Source organism: Microtus pennsylvanicus, chromosome 9 (genome assembly GCF_037038515.1).
Source record: "Microtus pennsylvanicus isolate mMicPen1 chromosome 9, mMicPen1.hap1, whole genome shotgun sequence".
In the NCBI taxonomy this organism is placed as follows: Eukaryota; Metazoa; Chordata; class Mammalia; order Rodentia; family Cricetidae; genus Microtus; species Microtus pennsylvanicus.
Genome location: NC_134587.1, coordinates 84,747,313 through 84,773,553, shown reverse-complemented (window position 1 = coordinate 84,773,553; position 26,241 = coordinate 84,747,313). Strand labels below are relative to the sequence as shown.

Below are 26,241 nucleotides of genomic sequence, written 5' to 3'. Positions count from 1 at the left end.
GTTTTCTGTTTTCAGTTTTTGAGAAGAACGACATTAATCAAGATCTATGTTGACCAAGTCTTTTTTTCCTAACCCTGAATTCTCCGAGTATCATGTTGCTTTAGTTCATGAGATAACAAGAACGTAAATAGTTATTAACTCTTGCAGTTAACATATTTTTGGCAAGTGACTGATGCTTTTAATTATATTTTTAAATGTTTGTTTTTAACAAGGTATCGGTTTCCTTTGGCTTTTTTATTTTTAGAACAAAACCAGAAAGGATAGAAGCTATTCTTGGAATTAGAAAAAAATAATTGGGGATTTGAAAGGCATTTAAACTGTCTGTTCCCATCCCACCAGGATGACTCTGGAAAGAGGGTGGGAGGTGGAGCCATTTGAGTATCACGCAGTGAGTTAGTGGTGTTATACCTGTAGCCAACAGGTTTGGCGAACTTTGAACTCTCTTCACAGATGTTAACGTGACAGACATGGCTGCACGCTTGCGAGCACACCCACCGCTATCTGGAAGCAAAAAAAAATGAAATAGCAGAGGCCACAGAGAAAGCACATGCAGTGTCATGCATTTTAAAAGTGAGACATGTCAGACACGCGTGAGAAAGGTGAACAGTCGAGCATTAGTAATCGTGGAATACACCTGCAAATTTCCCTAAATTTGACTAAAAGAGAAAATGGGAACAGAAGTGAAAAACCAGGGGTCTGCTCAGAGAAGGCAGCAAAGCTTTAACAAAACAAAAGGTCTCACATTTAATTTTCAACACTTTTTACTTCATGATATCCCCGATACAGAGCTCAGTCTTCTTTGCAAAATTAGTATTTAATGCACACTAGGTTTAGAAACAGCACAGCAAGCTTTTATAGTGAGGGATTATCTGTATTTCAGCCTAAAGTGTCATGATTATATATGTAAATAGTTTAGACTTAATCTATTCTTCTTATGATTACTAAAGATAATCAGGGATGAGTTACCTTGATTCACTATTTCTTGAAGTATTATTTTTCAGCTGACATAGGCGTTACATGATTCATAAACACACATCATAAGGAAACGCACAGCGTTATGCAATTTCATGTCTTCTCTCACTTCTGAAATAGTTATTCTGTTTGAAGTTAAGGACAGCACTGACATACACAGTGAAATGAGACTGTTTTTTTTTTAATGGATGGAATCGCTCTTACACTTTGGAATATTAGTTGTGGCATAATCTGTATCTATATGGAGAAAATCAAAATGTGAAGCAAAATATGGACACACACGTCAGCCATTTTCCATGCTATGAGTAGCTGAGAGACTTCTAAATTAGGAAGACAAGCCTCCGAGACCGAAAGGTTAGCTCTCTATTTCTGAACAGAAGTCTGATTCTGCGCCCACATTCCTTGGTAATATAGCATGGACAATAAATAGCTCTCCATCTTCCCCTGCTTATCAAAGCAGCCTTAGCTCTCCTTTTGAAGGTGACCATACACAGAGACAAGTCAGATAACCAACAATATGAAAAAATAACTGTGAGAATATAATTGTTGTATCTTGTCATATGCTTTCTTCGTTTCTATTTCATAGGCAAAATACCCAGCCTATTAATTAAACATGAGAAAATAGAGATTTAGCATTATGTGTTAATTACCGGTAAAAATTGTAAGAGAGTGAGGTCAGTAGACCACAACATTGGTATAACTTTTCTATTATAAATCCTGACTTAAAATTATAACTTTTTAAACAAAGAAATCATTAAACAGGAAACCTGAGTTGAAACAGAAAATGCAAATAACCTGAAAGAATAATTAAAAATGTATAGCTAGGAACCAGTAGAAAAGACACAAATGGTAGAAAGTTACAGCTGAAGATACCTTCAACAGAACACCAATAGCTATTTTCAATTTGCTAAAGACAGCGTGTCTGATTGGGCACCACATAGGACACAAGATCTAGTCACTAGGTCTAAAATGGCTGGGTAGTCAAGGGCGTTGAAAGTGAAAAGTGACGTCACTTTTAGTAGGATTTTATCTCTCAGTGTCTGAAAAGATAACGTCTCAGGACAAGCAGAGCGAGGGACATGGTTCAAGCACAGCCTGTTCACATGGTGTGCTGAGATGCCCTGCACCATCTCCATGAATCCACAAGGCTGTCGGAGAATACTGGAGAATTTTGTGCATGCAGTGGGGTACTTTAGGAAACCTTAGACTGAAGTAGTTCAGAGTTTTAGTATGACAGGTTATATTATATTTTGATCACATTGTATTTCTAAGAGCTAGACTATGGAGGGTTGCTCCCTTAAAAAGCAGGTGCCCTAGGGAAGTCATTTTGGATTGGTGAGCAAGAGTAGTTACATCCAATTTCATTTCCTGGTCTGAAGTCTCAGTGCGTGACAGGCACACACATACCTCTAAGTAATTGTGGGTACGTTGAAAGTAAATTACTATTTCTCTTTTAATTCACATGTATTATTTTGACAAGTGACTTTTAAATTGGTGGGACATAAATGCTTATTATATTGTTTGCACCAAACTGCTTAATAAATAGAATTATTAGATACTTCATTTAGGCTTAGAAGCAACATGAAAACAAAAAAAATACTCAGACACTATCACTGTGAGACAAAAAGTATGGAAATCTTTAGGCTCAGTAAATGGAGACTCTGCTTGCTAACACTTAGTAAAGGTCTTATTTTTTTAAAAGGTGAAACAGACAAACCACTAGAAATTAATATTCTGTTTCTACTTATATATTTATTTTGAAGATGTTTTTAGGGACTCAATATCAGGATGCTGTCTCTGACACATAGCTCATCCCAAAGCAACCAAGTGCTGGCCTTATAGTCATCTACGAACCCCAACCTGCTTGGGTACTCTTACTCCCAACTGTTGTTTCCACTTCTAGATAATAATGCTTAGATGGGTAAACCATAGTCTATGAATTATCTTTCCCCCTTTTAATGATAGTGAACTCTATCATATGATATGCCTTAGAAAGTAATAGGTCACATTGTTATGAGTAGAAATAGGTCATAGTGTAGACATTCTAAAATGAAACTTATTCCTTGGATTGCTTGTTACGTAGCTGATTAAAAGTAAAGATTAGACATAAGATAATTTTTTAGACCTTAGTGACTAACAAGTAGGATTTTTTGCTTATTTGTGTGAACTGTCCATGTGGGTGCTTCTGGAGGTCAGGGGTCAAGGCTAAGAGAATTCTTGCTTCTCTCTCAATCTTAGAGGCAGGATCTTTCACTGAGCGTGGAGCCCGCTGATGATGATTGGCTAACCTGGCCATGGAACCCCAGGACCCTCCTCCTCCTGCCTCCCAGCACTGACTCTCCTGGTGCTTGTTTCACACACAGCTCTTTACCTGGGTGTTTGGGATTATGACTGAGCAGCAAGCAGTTTACCCAACTGAGCCACTGTCTCAGACCTGGCGTATCGAGTTTTAAGAAATATTAAATATCATTAATAATGGATAGGTAAGGTGAGCCAATTTTATTGATTAGTTACTCAGGAATCAATTATTCCTTAATTTTGTGAAAACAGTGACAATAATTTGTCTCCAAAAGCAATTTGTACCTGAAAGTAATCCGTACCTATCTTCTGTCGAAATATTTGTTGTCTGTACTTTTTTTTTTTTAAGTAGCATGTTTTCAATGCAACATCGTAACTACTTTGGAATTTTAAGTAAAGGGTTTCAACTTATAACTAAATTTGCATGTTTCCATAGGTAAATTTATCCACATAGGCAACCCAATCTTATGCATGTCTGTGCCCGCCCGTCTAGAGTCAAGATCACTCTGTATAAATGAAAGGCTTTATTAACCTGTAGAAATACAGGTTTCTATTTGGGCTGCTCAGAGCAACTTGGCTCAGATACCAGAGAGTTAAACTATCTTCCAGTTTCGCTGTGCCTACTTTGCTATTAGGATTCAATTATGGGAATGGGTAGACCAATTGTTAAATAGATTATATATAAGTACAGTATGTTTATTATAATCATATATGCATATTTCTCATAATGGGAAGATCCTGTTTTGGGAAGCTGTGCAGAACTTCCATCTTCAGAACCTCTCTGCTGGAGGGACTCTGGTTGCATAGCAGGGCTCATGATGGTCCATTTTATATTGTATATGCAATATGAAAAGAGAGCCATCACTAGACTGAAGAAGGCAAGCCCATCTCCACCTATAAAAATGTCTCTACTTGGCTCTCTGAGAGTTCATCAGTTCTTTCTCCAAACACCCTGTCTTGTTCACTGGTCCCAACATCTATCTACATGTGTGCTCAGCCCTTGGGAATCAACAGGCAGTGTTCTCTGAGGTCAGTTTGAGCAGGTTTCAGCTCAGAGGATGCCATAGGGAGTGGACCTGGCCCAGGTCTCCACACTTGATCTAGGGATTAAATACTGGCTCTAACCAGCCAGATGTTTATCCTTCTTCTAGACACTTTGCTGCAAGGAGCTTGAGGAGGAAGAAGGGCCTGGACTTTTTTTTTTTTTTTTGCTCTGCTAGTGGGCGGCCGGCTAAAACAGCTCTGCAGCCATGAACTGTGACACAACACAGCCACAGGGTTTCAGTGAGAAACTCGTCATCTTTACTGACTGCGTGCAGGCATGCTGTGTATGAGACTGTGACAATGAGGGTGAAGGTGAAGTTACCAGCCAGTTATGTCAACTGTGGGACCAAGTGACGGTTTATATATTTACCAGACATTTACACAAACCATTTTACCATTAAAAAGCATACAACACAGGGTTCAGGGGCATTTGTGTTAAAACACTTAAGGATACTGTGTGCAAGTCTAAAAATAACATGTTTATGGCTTTCTGAGTATCATGATAATAAGGAATTAATCAGATTGATTTTGTATGAGGTTTTAGAATTCTATCTGCTGACTTTGTCAACATAAACCATTTATAAAATGGAAAGCTTAAATACTGTTCACCAGAGCAACTTGCCTTTGGGCCTAACATACTTTAAGTAAGAGATCTTCAATGTATAAATACAATTTCAAGCAGCTTTAAGAGCTAACTGAAACAAAAAAAAAAAAACCAAACCAAACAAACAAATAAAAAACCAGGAACCAAAAAGGGCTAAGGTAAGCGCTCAGTTGGTAAAGTGTTTGCCATACAAGTCTGAAGGTTTCAGTTTGGTCCTCAGGATTTACGTTAAAAAAAGCTAGCCACAGTGGCATGAGCCTGACAGTTCCAGTAATTACTGGAGATGCAGAGACGGGGGGATACCTGGGACTCACAGGACAGAGTTCCAGGTCAAATCCCTGCCTCAAAATCAAAGTGGATTACTAAACAAGGAATGATACTGAAGATTTACCTGTGTGGTCTACACACAGACACACACACACCCTGTATACATGTGTACCTGCTACATGAACACACAAATACACAAAGAAAATATACAATAAAAGATCAGTAATGGCAGGTAATAAAAATTGAGCGTTGGGTTATGAGATTGGAACATGATGATAAAGCAAAGTAATTTGTCATATATCCAGAAACTCATTTACAATTAATATAAGTGCTATGGTAATGTAGGACCAATATGGCTTGAAGAGCAAAGCTAACAAGCTAAAGAACAAAAAGCATACCTGTATTCATTTTCACCTGGAAGGGTTTGTTATTAAAGTCTTCAGTTTTCCTGTAAGGAAGAAAAAAAAGAGGTGGATGCAGAATTTGCATACTAAATCATGGAACTGAAGGCTGTGAACATAGTTTTGGTTTTGGTGTACCTGAGACAGTGGTTCTCAGCCTTCCTAGTGCTGTGTCTCTTTGATACGGTTCCTCAGGTTGTGGTGACCCTGAACCATAAAAATTATTTCCATTGCTACTTCATACTTCATAACTAATTTTGCTGTCATTACAAATCATAACCTAAATATCTGTTTCCTGATGGTCTTAGATGACCCTTGGGAAGGAATCATTGAACTCCCAAAGGGGTTGCGACCCACGGGTGGGAATTGCTGACTTACAAGTTAATACTACATTATCATTAATCTTTTTGTCTTATGATAATAAAGCTCTATTTTTATTTAATGGTGATCACTAATGGTTGAAAATAGAGACCTTCCTTCCTTTCTGTCTGAATTTGTTTCTTTCTTTGCTGTAGACTAAACCCAGCCTCATGCAAACCTAGCATGTGTTCTACCCAGTGAATTATATACATAGCCTAAAATTTCATTTTAAGATGTCTAATTTTGATGCCTAACCTCTGTTAGGCCTCATGATCCAAACTCAGCAAACAAAGGGAGTTTTTTTTCTTAAATAAATACCTATGTGATTGATTTTTCATTAACCCTACAAAGAATTATACACTGTTATGTATCATTTTCCAGTATTTCAAAAACTTATGCTGGTATCTTGAAGTCATTGCCTTATACATGTGGGTCACTTTTCATAGTGATGCACTTTTAAGAAGTCATTTTATCAAATTTTACCTTTTAGTTTTCAATGTATACAAGCAAAGAAGCTCTTTTCTGGCTGAAAACTCTGGCATGTTTCTAAACACTGGACTTGGCAGCCTTAACATGTAGGGTAGGGATGCCAATGGACCCAAGGGAGAAGGCAGTGCTCCGTTCAGGAGCTTTGAGAATGTTCCTCTCAACATATTTATTTTAATCTCTCAGTAGCAAAACTTTCAATTTGTTCCCCTTACATGGACAAAGTAAATGGAAAAGTTGCCTCAAGGGATGTCTGTGACCACGGCTGAAGCAGCTTCTAAAACAAGAAGGGGTAAACAATCCCAGAACAGGAGGATTGTAAGGACATTTCCCAAAGTTGACCTCACTGTGTCTTCTGAAACAAGGTAGCATATTGTGCTGAAGACTGAATCGGGTTTGTAAAGCCAGATGAGGAAGGGAGTGTTCACACCAGAATAATACTGACTGATGAGGAAGGGAGTATTCACACTAGAATAATACTGACTGATGAGGAAGGGAGTGTTCACACCAGAATAATATTGACTGATGAGGAAGGGAGTGTTCATACCAGAATAATATTGACTGATGAGGAAGGGAATGTTCATACCAGAATAATACTGACTGATGAGGAAGGCAGTGTTCACACCAGAATAATACTGACTGACGAGGAAGGCAGTATTTATACCAGAATAATACTGACTGTGGAAGGTAGGCTGATTCTCAGATCATAAAACCGCTAATGTATGAAATAATATTTCTTCACCAAGCAGAGAATTAACACCAACATGTATTATTAGAATTCAATGCAGATATTTGCTAAACATTGGACTCTCAGACAGCAAGGGAGGATTAAGTAGAACAAAGGAAGGCGCCACAAAACCCTGGGCTGCTCAATTTTAAAGTGATGTATCCTGTTACTTCTAAGGGTAATTTGTTAGTTTTTTAAACATTATATTGTTTTAGTTGTCAAACGTTAAATGACTAACTTCCTAATCATGCAAGACATTTTTGAGGTTCTTAAAGACGAGCCCTGGTATTTGCATGCTTAAGAACAACCTGAAGCCCGAAGGCTTCTTGGGTGACTAATAAAAATGCACAATCCGGTCTCCCTTGTTTGCACAAAAGACATGAACAATTCCACCACTGACAACTCTTGAAGCAATTTAAGCTACAGAGAATCCAATCTCTTTTGTTCTCCTCTGAAAAGAATTGTCTCTGACTGCACTTGCATAACGAGCATAGATTATTCTAGAAGGCATCACATTCTTGGAGTGTTTGCATGCTGCTAGAAGACAGCACTTCAAGTATTTTCTTAAATTGGAATTGAACCAGGGCCAAAGCTATGACAATGGACCATAAAATATAAATCATTTACCCAAAGTAGGCAAGTCCAGAGAACAAAGACCCTAGTGCATCAACGGGTCAAAATCATTTTTCATAGGTTGTACAGGGCCATATTTACTTAAATCAGTTCTTTACAAAGTTGACAGAAAAGGCAACATTATACCAATTCAAGATATGCATGGCAATAAGTTTGTTTTCCTTAGAGATCTCCAGTATTTGTATGCCAATGGATTGTATTGGTTGATACTCCAGCAATGACATGACGTCATGCTGAAATCTTTTAATTGTACCGACTGTCTTTCCATTATCGATACTTCATTGCTGTTTTGTGGAGCAGAGGGGCCTTTGTTTTCAACATGCATGGAAGGATAGACTGTGCAATATTTCTTCTGATTAGGGACCTATTCTAAGGGGTTTGACCACATATCCACGCAACTATGGTTACAGATTTATAATTATGCTTCAGTTTATAATTTATCATCATACTCAGTCATGCATTCTGAAGAACAGCAGAAGCAGCATCTCTTCTCCAATTTTATCCAAGAATTCTGTGTAAGTCATGTGATTTTGGCAGAGCTGAGTATAAACATCAAGGCTATAGGTCAAGTGAGAGAGTCAAACAAGCAGAAATTTAAGGTGAGGCACGGATCTAAATTTTTTTCCCATGGATTAATTTTAACGACTCAAATTGATATAGCTATTTTGAAGGAATATATCAGTGGTTTGCTTATTATTTAAATGTAAGTACATGGATTGTCTGCACAGGGAGAAAACACTGTGGATGTTAGATTGCTTAGAGATGTATTTTAAACATGAGGAGGATATGCTATGCACTAAGGAACTAGAGCAGATTCCAACTGGAGTTTTTTGTATGCTTTGAAATGGCCTCTTTTGTACCCTAAGTGATCAATGCATTTCCCTTTCTCTCTCTATCTGTGGCGAGATAAGAAGTATTCAAAATTGCCAAATCAGTTCTCTTCTCAATTGCAGCCAAATGACTGAGTTCAGGTTGACATTTAGCATCACTTATCCATGGGAATATGTCAGCATGCTGCTTTGAAATGTTTACACGAAAATGCCAATCAGTTCATTTTGTTCTTTATACTTCCTGAGGTTTGAAAACAAAAATACACTCAGATCCCTTTCTGAATGCATCCTCCGAATTGTTCCCCACGTATGAGACATCAACTCCTCTATCTCCAGGTGGGCGGTATAGAACTCATCACTGTCGATATATGGGGAAGATGTCCCGAGCATAGGAATGCTACCACCCACTATTACTGAGCTAATGAACCTTGAGGATGGGCTCACAGGAGAAGGCAAATTGGGCAGTGGAGGGGTCAGTGCATTCAACTTCATTATTTAGGAATGAAGAGAAGTAATTACAAGAACTAAAGAAACAAAAAAAGGTCATAGAGCCACTCATGACTCTTACATGAACATATATCATTCTTTTACATCATATTAAATTGCCTGGTATCTGGGGGGAAAATTTGAAAAAAGATCATGGGCTGAAGGAATTCTGTAATTATTCTTTTGGGGATGTTACCACGTGAACTACTCAAAACACTTACAGATTTTCCAAAACAGCCTTTTTTCCCTAAAGCCATGATAGAGAAAGAAATCTTTACCAGACCGGTAAGACTGTCTGGTATTTTCACCATTCTTCAAAGGCAGTCATAGGGATTGAGGAGATGGCTCTGTTGGCAAACTCTTCACTGCATAAGCATTCGCACGCCTGAGTGTAGATCCCTGGCACCCATAGTAAGGCTAGGTGCAATGACACCCCAGTAAATGCTGAGGCTCCCGGCTAGTCAGTGTTGCCTACTGATGGAATCTAGATTCAGTGAGATCCTGACCTAAAAATTAAGGCTGAGGGTAACTGAAGAAGATGTCCACATTAACCTTTGGTCTCCATAGACAGATGTGCATAGCACACCGGTACACGCATGCTTATATAAGTATATGCACCCTACACAAACATGAAGTCAGCACAACACTCTAAATGAATGTTATTCTTATTGTGTATGGTCACATAAATATTGTTCTAGCATCCTACCTACCCAATTACATTTACTTTTATAATCCTTACAGATAATTCAAATATACCTCTAAGTGCCTGAATTACATATTTTTTTTCACTAAGATAGTCATGCAATTTAACAGTACGGTACCAGGAAAACTACATGGGATTATGCTGCAGAGTCAAAAGTCAAATGGATTCTTTATAAAAATGAAGATAAGCCAAGCACAAAACGACTGTATACAGTGAATTAGAACAGTCCCACAACTGAACAGTGTTGAAAGGATGGTGCTGTGGATGTATACGAAATATAGTTTGTGCCTCCTAGAGCTTTCTATGTGAGATTTGGTTGCCGCTGGCAGAAACTTTTACTATGGTATTTAGAGGTGGGTCTTTGTGAAGTGATTAGAATTAAATAAAGATAGAGCCCACGCAATTGAATCCTGATGGCTTCGAAAGAAGGAAACAGATCCGAAGCGTTAGAAACGATGCACCTATTCTTTGTCTCTTGCCATATGACGCTCTAAGATGTTTCCCTTACACCTGAAATATAAGTTAAGATAAGCACTATTCTTTCCAACTTTGCCATCTGAGACACTGTGTTATTGGTCACAGAAAACATTCTAAATCAGAGAAGACATGGTGCCAAGACGGACTGGATTCAAATTAGGTCTACCTTGAATCACGGATACACTGGATACTGATCTCACAATCATCTTCAACAGCTGCAGTAATTCAGGTCGACCTTTCCCTCACTGACAGGTGAACAGCATACATCCCATTTACCAGCATATAATTTATGTTAAAGTCCTTGGATTATGTCCCAGGAGAATAACCTAAGTGGGACGGTGGTGGTGTCTCATGCCTTTAATCCTAGCATTTGGGAAGCAGATCACTGTGAATTCAAGGTCAGCCTGGTGTATGCATTCTCCTATCCTCCAGCGACCCCACCCCAACTCTATGGTTTATTAGTTGATCTGTATGCATTCTTCCATCCCCAGTTATCCTACCCCAACTTTGCAGCATGCTGGACTGAGAAGGATGTCTGTTATCTGGTGGGGGGACAACTCTTCTTAACAGAGCTTGCATTTATCTAGGATTTTTTTTTTGACAGTGCCATGAATACGATAAGACAAACTTCAGGAAACATTTGGAGCAAGCACTCCCCACTTAACTACAGTCAGATCACAAACGCCAAAGAGAGCGACAGTAAAAAGGTTGCAAAGCTTATCCTTGAAAATGTCTTTCCCTTTGCTGTTGACAGTTTAGACTCCTAGATGATGGCTGCAGAAAAGAGATGCTTATAAAACGCAACGTAATGAATTATGTGACAGATCAGAGTTCTAGCTTCTCTTTCTGTCGCCCTGCAAGGAGCCCCTATTCCTATCTAAGGGGAGCGGAGCATCTTTGATCCTTTACAAGAACTCATTTTCAAAATTGTGTGCTTGGTAGAATTTCCCTCTACAATGAAGCTTTATATTTTTTTATTCTGCTTTTTATATATCGATAACACAAGTTCTCTGACATTAAAAAATATTTCATTTGGCTAATTTAATTTTCCATATTTCAGACATTAGGACATAAACTGAGACAAACATTAAATGCTTTAGTAGGAATAGAGATTTATAGCTTGTTATATATATATAATTTTCTAAATTCCAATCCTGTAAGAAAGCAGATTTCTGATGATAGATATATGAGGATTAAAAATGTTTTTTTTTTCCAAGACGACAGAGCAACAAGTTGACACTCGAGAGGCAGCTCAGCCCACTGGAGTCTTAATAAAGAATATAAAGAACACGCATCTTTCTTCAAGGCATCCTGAAATGACGTTAGAAATCAAGACTAAGACCTCCTAAGCCTCACAGCAGAGCCTTTATTCAATATTACACTTTGAGGGGCGAGAGAAAGAAGAAACTGTGAGGCTGTGAGATGGAGAACTGAACTCGCTGTGAAATAAAATGGGGATTGTTAGCAGAGAACCACAGGCTTATTCTTCTAAGACTAGGAAGGAGTAGTGGCCGCTTGTGACGGACTCCTGCTGCCCAGCTGCTGTGCAAATCCATATGGAGCGCATTATTCTGGTTTTCTAAACCCAGGGATTTCTATGAAAACCCCAGAAATGTAAAAGGAACGCGTCTTCTGAAGTACCTCTGTGGCAATGCTATGTTACTAAGTTCTGACTGTAAAAGAACCCCGTGCATTGCTAATTGACTGTTAAAGTCACAGTGACGAGTTTCCTCTGATTTAATGCACCTGTTTGCTAAACACCTGTGAAAACATTTGTACAAGTTGGCAATGACAAGGCTTATTGTCCAGTTCTGGTATTATTATAAATATGTCTCGGAGACGCGGTGGCGAAACTTCGTCTGTTACCTGGAATTTGAATTTTGACAAAGGGATAGTACAAAATTAACCTGCTCGATTAGTCTTCATGGTTCAAGGGTGTGTTTCTTACTAAGTTTATCTGGAATGAAACTATAGTCGATCTCGTTGTGTACATTTTACATTTGGTAAGTTAGCTCATTCTAGAAAAACTCAGGGGGAAACAATAGATCAAGAGCCGAGGGGGAAATGTGTGAAGATACCTGATTTTTTTTTGACTGTTTACTATAGCGTCCTTCTATGAAAATGTGCAATAAAGACAGATGTCTTGCATTTTCATTGTCAGAGTGACTTATCTCTGGCATCAGACATGTCACATTATTATCACAGTGCGACACTACCCTTTGGAGTGCAAGGCTGGTTCTCTAGAACCAAGATTCTGGTATGACACCTGTGTGCCAAGTGTTCAGAAGGAGGAATAGGGGAAGAAGCACGCATTTGAAGGAGTTCCTTTTTTCTGACTGTGTGATTTCAGCATCCTTACTTTGAAGAGAGAGAAAAGGGGCCATCCTTGTTAGTTCTGCAGAGGGCATACACACGAGAGAAGACAAACAATTGTGACAACATTGACCTTTAGTAAAAGCAAAGGCAGAATCCTTCAAGGTGGCTGAAGCAACTATGATTTGATGGAAAGGACCTCCTTCTCAAGACGGATATGAGATAAGTCTAGAGGACTTGATAGACTGTGGGCTTAATGTAACACGATTGTTTTAAAAATGTAATTAAATCAATGTATAAATCAACTGTGGATTTTTTTATGTAAATAAAGATCGCGGTCCTATTGTGCTGGAACGTTGGGCCCACTCGAGTCATGTTGGAAAGCACATGACATCCTGGTAGGAAGGCAAGTCTGAGCAGGCTGTGCAGGTCTTTAGAGAATGCTGGCAGGGAGATGGTGAGGCCACTGGCGACAGGGTGGAAACACTGTGGTGAGCTGCCAGTCTAGTGTCAGCGGCTGTGTGAAATACTATTTATTTATTGGCAGATGCTCAGACTGCCTTTTAACGTCAGACATTTCAGGCAGGTGGGCCTTTGGGCTCACGATCTCAAATGACCCAAGTTTGTGGTGTGTACTGACAAGGAGTTCTACAGATAACAATCACAGCTAGAAACTTCAGGGTTCCTTAGGGGTGTCACCAAGCTTAAGAAATATGACATCCAATTGTGACTGTCCCCTAACGCTGGGTTTTTAGAAGTCTAGCTGCCAATCCTCACTTGAAAGAATGCAAATAGGTCCACTCTAGAACCAAGTGCTTTTGGATTTCTATGTACTGGAGCAAAATGGGATTTTGCTCTTATTGCTCTTTTGTACAGAAAAATGTCAACCCAAACAATCCAACTTCCAATCCTTAGCCAGTTCATGCGTTCCCAGCATGCTTCACTGTTTATACCTAATATAGCCTTTCATACCTTGCCGCTATTTAAAGCTAAGCTGTCTGTCACTCAGTCCACCAAAAATAGGCAAGAAAAACATACAAATTTTTCCTTAAGTTGTACCCTGGAGAACAGAGAGGCTCATTTGAACAACGACTCACAAAATTCCATACTTACTTGACACAGTTGTTAAATAGTAATGGTTAGAAAGTTCTAATAAGATGCCTGGCATATTTTAATTTGTACAATTAGATCTTATTTGCTCTCATCTTGGTTAGTCATTTATCCCTGCCCCCTCTGTTTACAAAAACTCAACTATTTCTTTAAACCCTTGATGTCCATAACTCTTGGAAAGGCTTGAAAGCTCCCTTCTGAGCTTCCAAAATGCACAAGGCCATGAGCTCGTCCCATCTGGAACGAGGTGGCTGCATCTTCAGGGGAGAGCCACTGAGGTGTGGACTCATCTGCCACAGCATCCAGAGACTATTGTATATTGTACTGCTGTATTCCAGGTTCATTGAGAGAAAGGGTGTCTGTCTGGAAATTTGCGGTAACTTGCTAATCACCAATCTCATCATTTCCTTTCCTAATGAAAATACAAGTGTTTCCTCAAAGCTGTGAGTAATGGAAACCCAGAATCCACTAGGATCATGCATGCTTGTACTAATTCTATCCCAGTATGTCTGAGGAAAGCTTTACAGTAATAACTAGATAATTTCTAGTTTATTCTTTTATCATTAACATGTGGGCTGTCTGTACTTCTTGATTATGGCAAAAGTCAGTAATGTCACTTATTGGGGAGGAAGTAAAAAATACGAAAACCCAAAAAGTTAATTCTTTTTTACAGAAGCACAACTTCAGAAATATACATGCAAGCACACACATGTGCACATACATGCACACACAAACTCATGCACACAGTGCACACATATACACACATGTGTCCATACATGCACAAACATGTGCACACACACATAATCAGGGTCAGGATCAAACAACTCAAATTTTAGGTAGCTTTCAGGCACACGCTCTTAATCTAACTTCTTTTTATCTTATTACTAAATGGGTGTCCTGTAAATGTGGGCCAAAGGGGGAAAAAACCAAACCAAAACAATCACATGTATGTGTCTGACTTTTTAAATTAATTCCTTGATTAGAACACAAAGAAATGAGTTTCACTGTGACATTTTCAGACATATCTCTTATTTTTGTTCTTATTCACGTCCCCTACCACCATTTCCAGTCTCTCTTCGCTACTCTGGGTCCCTTTTCACTTCCTCGACAGCCCTGATTCTTCTCTCATGACACATGCCTTCCTTTGTCTTCTGCTGTCCCCTGCTTTAGAGCTCTCTCTCTATTTGCATCCCCCTCATACAATCCACATTCTAATAAAATCTAGAAATCCAAGCAAATATAATTTAACTTATACAAATGGAAGACTTCTTTTAAAACACAAAATCGCAGGACTTCTATCATCTGAAATACACTAACTCTAGGAAGGTAAGTAGTCAACAGACATCCCCTGAAGGTTTACATGCTGACTACTAAGCTGACTGCTCTGGTTGCAGATTCCAAAAAGAATCTAAAATTCGCAAGAAGAAGATCATTAAAAGATTCATAGTTCTGATAGGACCAGGGTTAGAGGGGATATACATTAATGGAAGCCTACAACAGTTAGGCTATCTTTAGCTGCCAACTTAGCTCCAGAAATAGGGTCTGCCATATGTCTTTCCATATTATCTCAAGTGTCTGTCCCCTGGGGTTCTCAACTTGAGAACTGATGTCTAAGAAAATATCCATTTCACAAATCTACACTTAAAAAAAGGAACAAACGTCAGCCCATAAATTATCATAACCTTGTAAAAGCAGGAGGGATTCTGGGAGTGTCAGGAATTATTCATTTACTTGGGCTTCTGTTAGAGTTGACAGCAGAGAAGTCCCCTGAAACTAATAAATCACAACACAGTTTACCGTTCCAAATGTCACAGTCTTTGTACAGCTCCCATTTAAAGCGCAAAGACTGCTGATTTTGAGGAAACAGGGCCAGAACATCGAAGCCCGTTTCATTTTTTGACAATATTTTCATCGCATTCTCTAACTGGCAGAGTCATCCATGCCAACATGTTCTAAATCACAGCGGCACGTGGAGCCCAGTGGCATTGGAAGCTATTTTGTGTGTGTGGGTGGTGACTGCTTTGCTAGGTTTTGGAAACAATTACCAGAGTCTGTGACACAAAAATGTCAGCTTGTTCCCCTTCTTTAGAAAAAAAAATACTGCAATCAGACTGATTACTTAGCACAAATTATGATTTCATACACTTGGCTATATTTTAATGCTGCCCTATGACACATGTATCATCAAGGAAATACTGATTGGAGATCTTCTGAATTGAGGAGAACATGAGGAATATGGAGTATGGAATGTTCATAAAGAAAATTTAGTTTCCTTCAAAATTACAGATGAGCGCTAAGCCCAGGAAATAATGCTCGAATGGGTTCCCCAGGTCTTATTTTTAATGACTACATAAAATGGCCTGCGCATCAGGTATCAATTTATAGGCAGCAAATGGGTTTTTAAAGGTTTCTGTGTAGTTTAAACATGTATAGTAGCACTTCGCCAAAGAAGCTAGCTTTCGGTATCCTCCAATGCAACGCCAGATCCGGCTCTCACCAAGTTAGGCCAGTTTCTATATTGCTCTGTGTAAGCTCCAATTCATAGGCGACTCACACACATTCCTCGCTCTGCTCCGGATTTGAGGAATCCCCTCCTCAAATTTGACTCCATTTCCCCTACATCTCCCATCTGGGGTCTGGCCTCATTCGTTCTTCATTTAATTAATAGCCAGACATTGCAAAAGCTCATTTTATTTCAGATCCCATGTAAACTTAGACATGGGGTCTCCCCTTGAGGTGGTACTACCTCTCTGCGATGTGTGTCCTCAGAAGTAAAATAAAAGCCATTTTACCCTGGAAAGATCCCATCTGTTTGCTGAAGTCCTCCATTTAATTTTGTTCTAGACTGTAGAGCTTGGGTAGGGGTTTAAGCATTTTTAGTCCTTTCGATTTTACATAAGAGAAGCACAGATTAAGCATAAGATAGCACTTGGGCTGGAGAAGATAATAATAATAATAAACAATAATCAATGAACAGTGACTTGGAGGCCAATACTATTGGTGGCTACCCCTTGAGAATAAAGAACACCTAATAGATGATCTTCTGTGCATGGTAGGAGGTGCCATGGTGCATAACAGTGGAAGCGGATGTTTTTCATCACTTGTCTTAAGGTGTTCTAGGTCTCTCTTCATTGCACTTTTAGTGGCTTAGGCTCCTTCTGTGGTCCATTGCTAAGAGCACAAAGCGGGCCCTTGAGGAGCGCTCAGAATCCTCCCCTGTCTGTCCCACAGCATCCTCATGAATGCGTGGAACTGAAGTAGACAAATGGGCCATGACTTTCCTTAAGTTTGCATATATTACACGGTGTCCCATAATAAAATTTCATCTTGGATACGTACAAACACAAAATCAGGAAGGACATAGCCTGACCCTTGCAACGTGAAGGCGCGCCCTGTCAACGGAGGAACCCATTGCGGCTGTTAGTATTTTTATTTATCTTGATTCTGACCACTTTGTCCAGAGAGGAGGGAGAGGAGCCCTCATGGAAGTGAGTCACATTTCAGTTATAATCACCGGAACACTCGAAGATGAAATCATTTTATTCAGCTGAACCAACATTATAAAAAGTAAATTACTTCATATATCTTTGGCATGCAGCTAATTTAGCTATTTTGAGCATTTCCTGGAATTATCTATCTCACCCATTCTTTCTTTGCTGTATTATGTCCATATCTGTCTTTCTTCCTTTCCAGCACTTTCCTGGTCATGTTAATGAAAAGGAGGAGGAAGAAACTTGTGGCTTTGGTGACCTTCAAGTCTTTAAGGCAAAGAGAAAGGATGCCACAAAGAATCACATTTTGACAGTGAGCATCATTCCACGGTTCAAACTTAATGTTATAACTTTTATAGTGTCCTATTTCCTAAGTTATAAATTTTGAATATTACTTCTGGTTCTGTAATATTTATTTCTATACTTATCCATGTGTGGATATATATATATATATATATATATATATATATATCCATACAGATTTTCATTATATATATGAACACTTAAATATAAGCCAGAGATGATTATATATAAACCTGAGTCTCTCTTACTTTTTTGTCAAAAGTTTTTATTCAGCTCCTATAAACTAGATATACCTTTATTATTTAGTAAAAGGAAGCTAAACCTATAATAAAGTGACATATTTTCCTGGAATGGGCTAACCTTCATATTAGAGCAAGGGTGACATTTGGTTATTTCCCTTTTCTAATTTACCACGTGCTTGTAATTTACTATGTTACTTTTAGAATGCATTTTATCAGTGGTTAAATGAAAGTAGCATATAAGTAAATTATAACATGTACACACACATCTGCATACACATACTTCTACATTTAAAATGAAGTCATAGAAAAAGTGATGTATTTTTCTCTAAACACAAACCTTTGATTCCTGTCCACTTTGGTCTCTTCAATGTCCAAACCTTGTCTCTCCCCACCTAACCCCAATTTCCTTGCTTTCCAAAGTGCAGTTCAAGCATTCAAACTTTTTTATGCAACTGTAACACGGTAAGCAAGAGGGACTTGTTCTATTAGCAGTTGAATGTCTCCAAAGCATATCCTTTAAAAGAAAGAAACTGATCTCCATTTATCTGAGGTTTCAAAATCAATTGTGTTTCCTCTACATTATCACTTAATTCGCCCCCTTCCATGTGATGCCTTCCATGATATTTGTATTATGGACACCACGGTCTACTGCTGAGGCAGATTTTTTTTTGGCTTTGCTTCCTGTATGAGCTGCATAGTTGGTCTCATGTGGTGAGAGCCTTGTCTCATACATATGAGCTGTGTACTACTGGAGTCACCAATAGTAAGCTGAGCATCTACCAGTCAGCTGTCCATACTCAAAGACATGAGCCAAAAGAGACACGGAGAACTAAGTGAGGTTGCCTGGTGGAGTTCAGAGAAACCTGGCTTTTTGGGCAAATAATGTTTGTTTCCTATATGCAAACTGAGTTAGGGCTCTGTTATGTTGAAAATAAATACATGTAAAGCTAATTAGACATTCTGGCATAATCTTGAAAATAATGTAATGGGTTCTACAATTAAATAAAACAATGATTGTTTAATAGGCCTTGACTTTTCCTGCAGATGTTTAGTGTTGCAAGTTCAGTGAGGATCACGTGTAGAAATTCGAAGGTTGAGCTGAAATTCGAATTTCAGGTCAAGTGATAGGATAGTTTAAACACAATAAGATTTATAATCAGCATGAAAACAAACTTCTGGGTGTATCTTTGAGGGAAATTTCAACTGGGATTCAATGAGATGGGTAGGCGTACCCTGAATGGGCATGGCACCATTCCATGGGCAGGGGTCCTGGACTAAATCAAAACAAGAAGATGAGCTCAGCACAAGAATTCATATTCAGTGTGACAAAGGCAAGCTAGAGAAGGAAGGGTTTATTTGGACTTATGGTTCCAGAGGAACGAAATTCCACAAAAATGGGGACATATGGCGGCAAGCTTGAGAGCTCACACCTTCAAACCACGAGCTCTAAGCAGAGAGAACATACTGGCAGTAGACGAAAATTTAAGTTCTCAAAGTCCAGACCAATGATATTCTTTCTCCAAGGAGATTGCACCTCTTAAACCTCCATAAATGGTGCCACTCACTGGGGATCAAGTGTTCAAATCCTCAAGACTATGGGGGACATTTTTCATTCAAGCCACTACATCAATTGCTCAGAGAGGCCATTCCTGACCACCCCATATGCCCATATGCATTGCCTTCCTCCTTGGTTCCATTATTCTTTGGAAGTTGACCTGCAGAGCTCTTGTTACTGCCTTGCCTCTTACATGTTTGCTTATTATCGTGTTTTTGGTCATCACAGCAGGGCCCTTCCATGGGAGAATGTGATTCAGAGACAGGAAATGCAGTCATGGGTTGGAACCCACAGGGGGAACAGCCCTTATTCTGGGAATGGCTCCACGCAGGGTGGACAGGGGAAAGAATGAGTAAGGTGACATTCTCAAGTCAAGATTTCTTTTCCCTTTAGGAAGTTCAAGGACATAGTCATTTTTAGCACCTGGGTAACTATGGAAATGTTACTGTGTAGAGGTGTGAGCCAGAGAAGCTCAAGGAGAGTAGAACAAATCCGGGTTCCATAATATAACCAGAACTGTCAACAAGAGCTGGGCATCATGACACAAGTCCATAATCCCAGCACTCGGGAGGTGGATGTGGTGAGATCAGAAATTCATGGTCATCCTTGAGTATATAGTGAATTCAGGGATAGCCTGGGCTACAAGAAATCCTGTCTCAAAGAAATGACACTGTCATTAGTGACCTCCCTGTCATTACAATTAATTTTGCCACACGTTGATAGTGAACACCATCGTTTACCTTTGCGAAATTAGGCATTAATTGATCTAGCATGGGATTCTGATCACCGGCATGAATCTGGCCAACACTGGAGCAAATCAGTGGACTCTGAAACCACCGCCTCCCTTTGTGACCTTCGCTTTGAATTCTGTAAGTGTGGTATTGTACACTTACACAGCCAACTCTTACCTTTACGTGTAATGAGAAACTGGCTTTCTCAGATATGACAACTGTCATTTGTTAATTGGCTAGGTGGATGAATAGGTCTTACATATAATCTCCTTTTGTTAAAATTACAAGTGATACGGTATTATCTTATTAAAATAACATGTTTGTGTTTTAGTCAACTTTCTACAACTTCTTTCAAAATGAATGTTTTTAATAACAGACAGGGTCAGCAGGTTAGAACTTATGATATTGTGAGCACGGTCTTAAAGAAAACTTCAAAAGATGTCACCATTCTTTCACTAGACCCACTGTCTCTAATACTTGATCTACATCAAGACCAGACTTGAATTTCGTGAATACGTTAAACCAACACCAAACAGAATAGCAGCAGACTGTAAAATTTTAATGCAGTTCTATCTATATGTTACTTTCCTCCAGGCTTTTCCCACCTCATCAGCACCCAGAACTTGTTACCTAAAATTTTCACAAAAACACGTTTTATGACAGCAAAGATGCAATATATCTTTCTATTTGAATACCTCAAAGGATAATTTTAGAATTTATCTTAACACATCTTTAGAATATTTGATTCTATGAAAAGATAAGGAACTGTGTTATGAGAATACAAATTAAGGCCTTATGAATCATTTTATAAAAGGTAAGCCAAATAATAGTGGTAACCAATATGATAGGTTTCAAGACACCCAAGTTTTCTAGTCAATGTATGTTAATATTTGCAAATAAAAAGATTTACTTAATCATGGTTAATTTTAGAGGTATTTGGTTATATACTTTGTCTAAAATGAGAGAGAAATTTAAGACTAAAAGCAAATGTTTTAACATTTACTTTGATACATTAATCATAAGATAGGATTATCCAAACAGAAAAGGAATAACTTGAGAAAAAATCCCTTTGTTTCAGTTTTAAATCTGTCTCCTGCAATCTATAGCTTTTCTCTCCAAAAACTAACCTTCAATATTCTAAGGAAAGCATAACAAATAGGGAAAGACCTACAGTAAAGGCCTGCCAGGCAAGAGGTCAAGGTGTCATGACTGTTCTAGGTAGCTAGCAGCTTTCTGATTGGATGAGAGATCTGCTCCACAAGAGGGGATTTCATTTCTGGTACTGTAATCCTGGTGGCAAACCCTTGGCCGAGGAAGTTACACGCCCTAGGGTGGAGCCTGCTATTGCTATTTTGCTAAATGGTCATGCTGTCAAATGGCTTTCCATCTGGTTATATTTTATACCCACACACCTGGGCTGCTCTCAACCTTGGTATGAGAACAGCGGTCACTGGAAAGGTGCATAACTTGTCAAAGGGCTAAGGATAGGAGACTTGGTGCTCAGCCCCCAAAATTAATCTATATTAACGTTCCCACCACTAAGGCTCAAGGAGCAGCACTGGAGACATACTGTAAGAACCCGAGAGCGGGAAGGAGTTCTGTGATACGCTGTCTTCTGGCTATTCCGCTATGAACTCACAGCAGCTATGGTTTTTTTTTTTTTTTTTACAAGAACTGCACAGGATCAAACCAGCCAGGCCCTGCCCTATACCGAAGAGCTTCTGACAATAACTGCAGGGAGGGATCATTCATTTATTTTTATGTGAGTATTTTGCCTGCATGTATATATGTACATCGTGTGCCAGTAGAGGCCAGAGAGAATGGTCTCCCGGAACTGCAGCCATAGATGGCTGTGAGCTACCATGTGGGTGCTGAGAACTGAACCCGGGTCTTCCGCAAGAACAGGTGCTTGTAACCACTGAGCCATCTCTAAGGCCCAGGAGAATCATTCTTTATTGAGTCTATGGTAACCGGCAGATTTTCCAGTGGAGAACGGCACACACGTGCACACATGAGCGGTAGCAACTGGACTTAGTGGGTTATCAAAAAAAAAAAAGGCAGAAGTTGGGAGGGTTTGAGGAGATTGGAAGGGAAAAAGAGGGATAGATGGATACAATTATATTTTATTATATACACATATGAAATTATCAAAAATAATGGAGAATTTAAAAATAATAAAATAACACAAAATAAAAACTGCTTCATCTTAAAGAAATAAATCAAGTATAATCTACAGTAATTGGGGCCAAAGAGTGACTGAAAGTTTTAAATCAGGGCCGGGCGATGGTGGCGCATGCCTTTAATCCCAGCACTCAGGAGGCAGAGGCAGGTGGATCTCTGTGAGTTCGAGACCAGCCTGGTCTACAGAGCTAGTTCCAGGACAGGCTCCAAAGCCACAGAAAAACCCTGTCTCGAAAAACAACAACAAAAAAATAAGTTTTAAATCAGGATAAACATTAATAAAATGTTCCAGTAGACTCTGACTTATCAGGACAGTGAAGAATCTTGTTACATTTTAGGAGTACCTTAAGAAAAGCCGATTCAAGAGTATTTTATGTAGTATCTAAAAAAGTTTTATCTCAGTGATTTGAAATATAATTGGCTGAAAATGTAGACTGAGCCTAAATCCTTTGGGAGTATGCAGGAGTGATGGCTCCATTCATGTTTCTCTTGAGGACAAACGGCTTAGACACAGTGCAGACGAAGAAGAGTAAGTGCCCAGTTAAGGAATAACACACACTAATTGCTCCATAAATTTCAGTGGACTATGTAACAGTATAATTTTAAATGAAGGCTGTTCTTGATAGCGGTGCCTCCTGTTCGTCGGCCCATGATGCTGACCTGGCCAGCACTGGGCAGGCTTAAAGTCAGGCACATTCCTTTAGCCAGCTTAGATGGAGAGCTGCGCAGCAAGTGACCCGCCCGCTGGCAAGCAGTTGTGCCTCTCTCGTAATAAATAGAACTAGGTGTGCATTCTGTTTCATGGGAAGACAGCTCAGAAAAGTGTCTCAGAAAAAAAAATGTTCATGAGCCAGATTCGAGCTATTTTTAGGAATGGTAGCATTTGGTTTCCAAACAGCAATTGGAGGAGGGGACCACACTGCCCACCATGGATCCAGATTATAAGCAACAGTGTTGAACCTGGAATCCAGTCAGCTTTGTCAAAGCCTTTCTACCATTTCCAGATGGGTAATTTAAGGAAGGCACTCACGCTGGCCCTGAGTCAGATTGAGTTCCCTCTTCTAGAAACAGGGCTGACGACGGTGCCAACTTCCCGGGGTTGTGCGAAGAGTCAATGGGTTTAAACTCATAGAGCTCTTAGAAGTGGAGCTGACCCACAGTCCCTAAAATGTTACCCTTTCTGCTAGTAAAAAGTGAACATTTCTTAGTGTCTACGTGTGTGAGTTGTGGTTAAATTATTTCAAATATGGAATCCTCCTTTGTCTTGGTCATCATTCAGATGAATTCCCCAGTCAGGGCTTCTCTTCTCATAAACAGTTTTTAAAGAGAGCTGATTAAATCATGGATTGGAGAGATGGAATGAATTATCCTGAAGCCATATTTGTTTCTTTACTGCACAGATGGCTGAATAAAATCTGTGTTGATTGCACCTTCCTTTGGCTCATTAAGGATCTGAGAGCGGCAGCTTCCTGGGAGTGAGTAGGAGCTAGTTTGATTGACGGATCTCCTCAGTGCACCAGACTTCACAGGCGGAGAAGATGCCCACTGGGAGAACACATCGGCCAAGGCCAGGTTGCTATGACGCAGCCCGCCCCTGGGGGACAGATGTCCCCCTTACATGAAAGAGGTAGAAGAGACTTCAGCAGAGGCAGCAGAAGAACGGCAAAATGATTACTAATGACTTCAAACTGTAATTAGATTTTAAACAGCAGGGGAAAAAAATGGTCCAATCCTTGACTTTCTTTCACACGGCGTTGCCCATTTGGGACATTTTGTGCTCGTTGGCTCAACCATCTCATTCAAAAGAGGCTCAAATGTTTGTAGGATACTGAAAGCTGTCAATGAGTGAGTATGGGATCTGTTGGCTTTGAACTTGCCCATTACATGCACGAACACTCGGACCCATAAATTATTCCCTGGGAGTAATCTTTAGTGAGTTGCTAAGAGATGGCCAGTTCACGGTTTCCTTTGATTACAGGGCATAACCGCTCATTGTCAAAATGCCAAAAGAAAACTTAAAAAGCCCTACAGTGATCACGTAACCTACTGCTTTCCTATTACTTCCAGTAAGATATTAAAACTCAGAGTGTTTTGAACAAAGGGAGGCGACAAAGAGAGCCAAGAATGTCTCTGGTATCGGAGCAAGGCTATTGTTCTCCAACAGCAGCCCAGCATTCAACAGATAGTGTTTGCTTTATGAAATTATTCATTTATTTGCTCGTTTCTTAAAACAATAGCATTACGCATGGTTATGAGCTGATATGAGGTAAGAGTCCCTTTACCACATAAAGTAAGTGTTTACATACATGTGTGCAGTTTTAGGTCAAAAAAGGCAGTGTGCCTTAAACTGAGAAAAACAAACATGTCAAGTGAGCTAACCTAGGAAAAAGAAAGGAAACAGGAAGGGGAAAGGCCAGAGCTCAATTCACTGCTTCCTCTATGAACACTTTCAAGTGACGTCATCTATTCTGCTGGAGGCCTGCACAGTGCACACAGTGACGACTACTTAGGAGCTGGAGGACAGAGAGTGACTGACTTCTATGATCTACTGGCAGTTTCTACAACCATAAGTAGGGTAGGACCAAGGGGAAGACGGGATGAACCAATGTGGGCAACAGAAAGGCACCTGGCATAAAACACAACGAAAAAAAAAAGATACAAGCTGTTGTTTTTCCCAGTGACTGTCAGTGTTATTTTCTCATAGGCTGGGGGCAACTCCATGGAGCGCAAGCACGAGCACTCACCATAGGCCACTTCATATAATGGAAGCGCCAGCGCTTCCCGTGTTTAGATGAATGGGGTGAGTTAACCGATGTGAGAAAAAGTTTGAGGACCAAAGGGAAAACTAAAAACTGCTATGTTGTTAATTTTGTTCATTGCTGATTGCTACTTTACTTAACAATTATAAGCTGACTGTATATATATATGTATATATATACACACGTACTCCTCAAGTTGGGCCCTTGCTGAGTGTGCGCACAAGGCTCTGTTTACTCCATCTAGACATCCTAAGCTATCCCAAGTGGCAAAACCAGAATGTGCACACTCTTCTGAGCTGGGGCTTCCAGATCCCAGTGTTTAATTAGGTGGGTGCCTGCAGGTCAGTTTCTACCTTTGTGGGTTTTCCTCATTTGCACAATGACAGCCAAACGTTTATAATTATTCTGTGCTCTCCTTTTTGTTCACAGGCCAGTTGTGAACTATGACCCTCTTTCCAGTTCGCTTCTAAACTGACTTACAATGTGTAAGCCCTGTTATAAACCGGAAGCAGCTGGATGATTTACTTGGCTCTGTGAAGGAGTCCAACTCCCCACGAATGGATTGCCAGATTCCACAGAGCAGCACGTTTGCCCATGAGCGACTCTTAAATAGATCCTGGCTTTCAGACATTTACCTTGACTGCTGCCTGTTGGATCAGGAAATAAATTTGATAATATTGAAAGTTAGTCATTCAGTTCAGGGGAAAAGCATCTAGTTCAGGGGAGCGGCAGGTAGGGGTTGCAGTTCTAAACTGTCAAGAATGCTCCAGGAAAAACGGAAAAAAAAAACAAAGCAGGCTTGTCTGTGTTATTTTTACAGAGACTCTAAAATCAACATGAAGCATTAAGTGCAATTAATTATTCAGTGAGCTCAGGTTAGGACACTCTACACTAAGGCAATTTGGACATTTTTCTTTCTTTCTCTTTCTCTCCAGCATCTGGCTATCAGTTTTGTGACATATAGGGTAACCGTTATCCGGATCGCTTTCTGCAACTCCATCCTCAACCTACTTTTTCACTGTAAATAAACCAAATGCAGGCAGAGGGATAGAGTGCCCCGCTTCGAGAACATTTGTCTTGATAGCTTAGTGATGAGCTTAATTTGGCTATGATTATCTTAGCAGAAGGTGTTAGGTTTAGCTGGAAATGAGTAGCACTTGACAAGGTGAGAAATCTTCCTTCAGTTGTTGAGATGGCCCAGCATTTGTTCTTCCTCTGCGTTTGGAAACAGAGCCCTAGTAATACGCCACCCAAATTCTTCTCTCAAA

At 39.6% G+C, this 26,241-nt stretch overlaps 1 protein-coding gene across 50 annotated transcripts in view; it reads right to left on the bottom strand.

Moving 5' to 3' along the window:
* The window catches only part of Sorbs2 (sorbin and SH3 domain containing 2), a 303,969-nt gene that overhangs the window by 84,864 nt on the left and 192,864 nt on the right, over positions 1–26,241 (bottom strand). For 39 of the 50 annotated variants that reach the window (XM_075986684.1, XM_075986674.1, XM_075986643.1 and 36 more), the window contains exons 3-4: positions 5,584–5,633; positions 409–501 (exon numbers count right to left, since the gene is read on the bottom strand). In XM_075986684.1, coding sequence (XP_075842799.1) covers positions 409–501; positions 5,584–5,593 — 103 coding nt within the window. In that variant the 5' untranslated portion in view covers positions 5,594–5,633. The remainder of the gene's footprint in view (positions 1–408; positions 502–5,583; positions 5,634–26,241) is intronic. The other 11 variants (XM_075986648.1, XM_075986650.1, XM_075986655.1 and 8 more) reach the window with 1 other exon arrangement.